The sequence below is a fragment of the Dendrobates tinctorius genome, unplaced genomic scaffold (assembly GCF_039654945.1).
Source record: "Dendrobates tinctorius isolate UK_male_01 unplaced genomic scaffold, ASM3965494v1 ptg000039l, whole genome shotgun sequence".
NCBI lineage: Eukaryota > Metazoa > Chordata > Amphibia > Anura > Dendrobatidae > Dendrobates > Dendrobates tinctorius.
In genome coordinates, this window is record NW_027361707.1 from 48,408,207 (window position 1) to 48,413,782 (window position 5,576).

General features: G+C 45.2%; 1 protein-coding gene across 1 annotated transcript; it reads right to left on the reverse strand.

Annotated features, from left to right (window-relative positions):
• Window positions 1–1,959: 1,959 nt before the first annotated feature.
• LOC141088552 (uncharacterized) lies at window positions 1,960–4,047 on the reverse strand. The gene is made up of 2 exons (XM_073574678.1): window positions 3,718–4,047; window positions 1,960–3,607 (listed from the first exon to the last, which is right to left on the reverse strand). Exon 2 carries the CDS (start codon window positions 3,370–3,372, stop codon window positions 2,134–2,136), a length of 1,239 nt encoding a protein of 412 aa, XP_073430779.1. The 5' UTR covers window positions 3,373–3,607; window positions 3,718–4,047; the 3' UTR covers window positions 1,960–2,133.
• Window positions 4,048–5,576: the final 1,529 nt, after the last annotated feature.

Below are 5,576 nucleotides of genomic sequence, written 5' to 3' on the forward strand. Positions count from 1 at the left end.
CGCAGGCTTTTAAAAACTCAGACATGGGCCGGAGGTTGTATGGCAACCAATTTAATTTCCCTATGCCACGGCCTCTTCCTCACACCGAAGCTCCGCCACTGCCCTTTGTAATGGTTGGCGATGAGGCTTTTCAAATGTGCGGAAACTTACTGAAACCCTACTCCAGCCGGGACTTGGACCACACCAAAAAAATTTTTAATTACAGGCTGACCAGGGCCAGAAGAACTGTCGAGTGTGCTTTTGGGATTCTTGTTTCCAGATGGCGAATTCTGGGCACGGCCATTAATCTTAAACTTGAAACAGTCGATGAGGTGGTGAAGGCCTGTGTGGTTCTACATAACTTTGTGATGGCTAAAGAGCACCCGACCTTTGAACTGGACGATGATGCTCCGAACCCATTGCCTGAATTCACTCAGCACACTCTCAGGTCATCCGTTGAAGTTGGCCAAATGAGGGACAAATTTGCGGCCTACTTTATTTCTGATGTAGGACGGGTGCACTGGCAAGATGAAATGGTGTAATGTTGTTGTTTATGGTAATAAAAATCCTTATTTGATACCATTACTGAGTGCACTATATTTTTTAAACTCCGATTAATTAAAAAACTTCCCATGTATAACTGAATTTTGTTATGTTCACACACCTGGGCAGGTAAATACACATACGAGTTAAAATGCAGCATTGCTAGTCTGCGTGAAATATATTGGAATGAGCAAAGCTGCAGGCCATGAATCAGGAAACAATTTTTTTTCAAGATAAAATTGTGCAAATAGTTTAAAACAAAGTATGTGATTTTCTCAAAACACAACACTCAAAACCCAACCCCAATGAAAGTCCATGGGGAATACAAGTCAGCATTGAGTGGATGAATGTAATCTGCTCCATTAAAAGTTATTACACTAGGCCTTGGAATGACTATACTAGGCCGTGGTATTTCAAATATGAGTATACTAGGCCTTGGGGCTAGTAGTATATGTGAAATACCACGGCCTAGTATAGTCATACCAAGGCCTACTGTAATAACTCGATTTTTAACAACTAGCATCTTGTTTCAACAAAAACAAACTGGTGAAACTAGAAAGAAACTTATTTTTTAGACAAGTTTCAACAGTTTGTTTTTCATGAAACCAGATTCTATTTGGTAAAACTAGAGTTATTACACTAGGCCTTGGAATGACTATACTAGGCCGTGGTATTTCAAATATGAGTATACTAGGCCTTGGGGCTAGTAGTATATGTGAAATACCACGGCCTAGTATAGTCATACCAAGGCCTACTGTAATAACTCGATTTTTAACAACTAGCATCTTGTTTCAACAAAAACAAACTGGTGAAACTAGAAAGAAACTTATTTTTTAGACAAGTTTCAACAGTTTGTTTTTCATGAAACCAGATTCTATTTGGTAAAACTAGAGTTATTACACTAGGCCTTGGAATGACTATACTAGGCCGTGGTATTTCAAATATGAGTATACTAGGCCTTGGGGCTAGTAGTATATGTGAAATACCACGGCCTAGTATAGTCATACCAAGGCCTACTGTAATAACTCGATTTTTAACAACTAGCATCTTGTTTCAACAAAAACAAACTGGTGAAACTAGAAAGAAACTTATTTTTTAGACAAGTTTCAACAGTTTGTTTTTCATGAAACCAGATTCTATTTGGTAAAACTAGAGTTATTACACTAGGCCTTGGAATGACTATACTAGGCCGTGGTATTTCAAATATGAGTATACTAGGCCTTGGGGCTAGTAGTATATGTGAAATACCACGGCCTAGTATAGTCATACCAAGGCCTACTGTAATAACTCGATTTTTAACAACTAGCATCTTGTTTCACCAAAAACAAACTGGTGAAACTAGAAAGAAACTTATTTTTTAGACAAGTTTCAACAGTTTGTTTTTCATGAAAACAGATTCTATTTGGTAAAACTAGAGTTATTACACTAGGCCTTTGAATGACTATACTAGTCCATGTTATTTCACATATGACTATACTAGCCCTTGGGTTGGTTTTTAACATGTATTTACCCATCAGTGTGTGTGAGCGGCGCAAACAACATTAATGAAACTTATTAATGGTGAACCACAAATGTAAATTTATTTTTTATCACAAAAAAAAAATTTAAAAATTATTTTTTACGGCGTTTGGGGGCAGATGGTTTCAATTTGGGGGTGTGCAGGGAATATGCAACACTTGCAGTTGAAGACGGTGTTTGAGGGGAAGGGGCAACAAAACTTGTGGGGGAAGGTAGTCCAGTTAAGGGAATTAAACTTGGAACACTTGTAGGAGAGGAAATCTGTTCAGTTACATTAGTTGTAATGGCATGTCGCCGTAGGCTTGTGTGCCTGGACCGACTTTGGCCCAATGCCCGCCTTGATTGATTTCGCCTTGAAGTAGGGGCAAATATGGAATGTAGGTCCCCCGTCTGCTGGTATGGCTGCTGCTGCTGAGGTGGCGGCTGCTGCTGCAGAGGTTGCGGCTGCTGCTGAGGTGGCGGCTGCTGCTGAGGTGGCGGCTGCTGCTGAGGTGGCAGCTGCTGCTGAGGTGGTTGCTGCTGCTGCTGAGGTGGCGGCTGCTGCTGAGGTGGTTGCTGCTGCTGCTGAGGTGGCGGCTGCTGCTGAGGTGGCTGCTGCTGCTGAGGTGGCGGCTGCTGCTGAGGTGGCTGCTGCTGCTGAGGTGGCGTCTGCTGAGTTGGCTGCTGCTGCTGAGGTGGCTGATGCTGCTCTTCTTGTTCAGTGCTCGTCCTTGCAGGAGGACTGGTGGCGGCAGTGATGGCCCAGGTTTGCAGAGTGGTGGTGGCAGGGCTACTACATGTTGTTGTAGCGGCAGGGCTGTTCCATGTTTGCCTAGTGGTGGCTGAGCTCCACGCATGCATGGGATTGGCGGTGGTGCTCCAGACAGGAGCAGCGCTTGCCATGGTGGTGTCGGTGAAGTGACCAGCTGCACTCAGACTTGTGGTGGTGTAACGGTGGGTGTCCAGCCTTTGAAGAGAGGTGTCCGTGCAGTGGTATGCAGCACAAGTCGGTAGTGAGGTGAAGCGAGTCAATGGTGGCACAGGTGGAAAGGACACCACTGACTGCTGACCGTACCGATTATGCTGCATAGCCTGCAAGAAAGCATTGTTGCAGGCCTGCAGCACATTCAGCTGTTGATCAGGACTAAGGTGTTCCGCCATGCCCTTTTCAATCTTACTAAAAAAATGGTGTGCTGGTCTGTTGAGGTCGGCCTCCAGACGGTCAAGGCGCTGTTCTACAGAATTGAAGCGGTGTTCAAAGTGGTTAAAACCACGTTCCATCAGTGCAAAACCGCTTTCAACTCTGTCGGACAGTGACTTGAGGCTGGAATTAAATGTCTCGCTCAAATGCATAAACTCGGGCAAGACATTCCTTTCCAAGGCCCTCTGCCGCTGGCGGGTAGTGCCCGCATAACCAGTGGCAGAGACCTGGGACAGGGGAACACCTGATGGCCCAGCTTCCTGGTCACCAGCTGTGTGTGTGTGGGACCTGCAAGGTGCTTCCTGGCTGTCGGATGGCTGGGACGGGTCAGAGGACGTCCGACGAAGGACCGCTCCAGGGCCAGGTTGCAGGGTGCTGCTCCAGGTGCTGTGGAAGAAAGGAAAATCATTACTACCATGCCTTTACAAGAAGCATCAGCTGTGGATTAGAAAAACACAGATTAATAAAAATAAAAACCCAAAATGTATAATACTTACGATCTTGTGGCAAGGACCGGTCGTAGGAACTGCAACGCGTGATAGTGACGGTATCTAGTTCTGGTCCTTGACGCAGATCCACTGCGAACCTGGCCCTCAGCACGAACATCACTGTTGAAGCGGTCCTTGATCGAACGCCAACGTGTTCGGACTTTGTCCACTGTTGATAAAAAAAAACAGTGCCGTCAAGTACAACAGTCACTGCTTCACAATTTAGCAATACAATACTCAAAGCAGTCACTGTAGACCACGATGACACTGTTGGGTTTCCTGCTAGAATACGCCTAGCACGAAACCCAACAGTGCCGTCAAGGACAACAGTCACTGCGGCACAATGTAGCAATACAATACTCAAAGCAGTCACTGTAGACCCCGATGACACTGTTGGGTTTCCTGCTAGAATACGCCTAGCACGAAACCCAACAGTGCCGTCAAGGACAACAGTCACTGCGGCACAATGTAGCAATACAATACTCAAAGCAGTCACTGTAGACCCCGATGACACTGTTGGGTTTCCTGCTAGAATACGCCTAGCACGAAACCCAACAGTGCCGTCAAGGACAACAGTCACTGCGGCACAATGTAGCAATACAATACTCAAAGCAGTCACTGTAGACCACGATGACACTGTTGGGTTTCCTGCTAGAATACGCCTAGCACGAAACCCAACAGTGCCGTCAAGGACAACAGTCACTGCGGCACAATGTAGCAATACAATACTCAAAGCAGTCACTGTAGACCCCGATGACACTGTTGGGTTTCCTGCTAGAATACGCCTAGCACGAAACCCAACAGTGCCGTCAAGGACAACAGTCACTGCGGCACAATGTAGCAATACAATACTCAAAGCAGTCACTGTAGACCACGATGACACTGTTGGGTTTCCTGCTAGAATACGCCTAGCACGAAACCCAACAGTGCCGTCAAGGACAACAGTCACTGCGGCACAATACAGAGCAGGGAAATACTCACTAAACGCCTTTTTGGCGGATGCTGTGGCGCTGTCCCAGCCATCCATCAACGCTGCGGCCACCTCATTCCATAGCCGCCGTGTCACCACATTGTCCTTGTACAGCCGGTCACGGCTGTCCCACAACGGCGAACGCTCCTGGACCAGGCTGATGAGCTGCTCATTATCCAGGTAGACGTCTTCATCCCGTTGTGGAACCTAGACAAAACACATTCATTAGAATAATCAAATTTAAATTGACTAAAAAGTTACAAAAAAAGAAAAAAAAAAAAGAGTAAAAATAGAAGATAAAAAAAAAAAAAAAACATTACAAATCATTTGATACTTACATTACGTATCACCACCGGGACTTGGCTTCGCTGCTCCTGCTGTTCGCCCTCACTATTCCCGTCCGCAGATGATGATGACGATGTCTGAAAGTTGAAAAAAACGTAAGAGATTTGGAGAAGCAGCAGATATACTTACCAGATGCACGAAAATAATCACCTCACGGTCTGCTTGCGCCAATTCCTGCCGCGATGGGGAATACTCCGATTCTGAAGACATACTGCATGTAAAAATAATAAAAATCATTAGTACATACATAATTTAAAAGGACAGGCATATAATGTAATATACTCACATTCTTCGCTGATATAATGTGTTCTTGGTTGAATGTCTGCTCTTCAATCTGTCTAGTGTAGTAGTGGCAGAGTTTTGGCAGGCACCTCCTTTATATAGCCTTTTTTTTTTGGACTTTAGAAGATTCTAACTAGGATAAAAAGTGGACACCACCCAAAAAACGCTGCGCTAAAAAAGCGCATACCTGCGCATGCCAGTGCGCACGTATGCGCATCCATAGGCTATAATGGCCATTTTTAGCGCAAAACGTGCGCATACGTGCGCATGC

What these genes read in the sequence shown, in the direction of transcription:
- LOC141088552 (XM_073574678.1), bottom strand. Translation starts at nt 3,372, where the DNA reads ATGCATTTGAGCGAGACATTTAATTCCAGCCTCAAGTCACTGTCCGAC.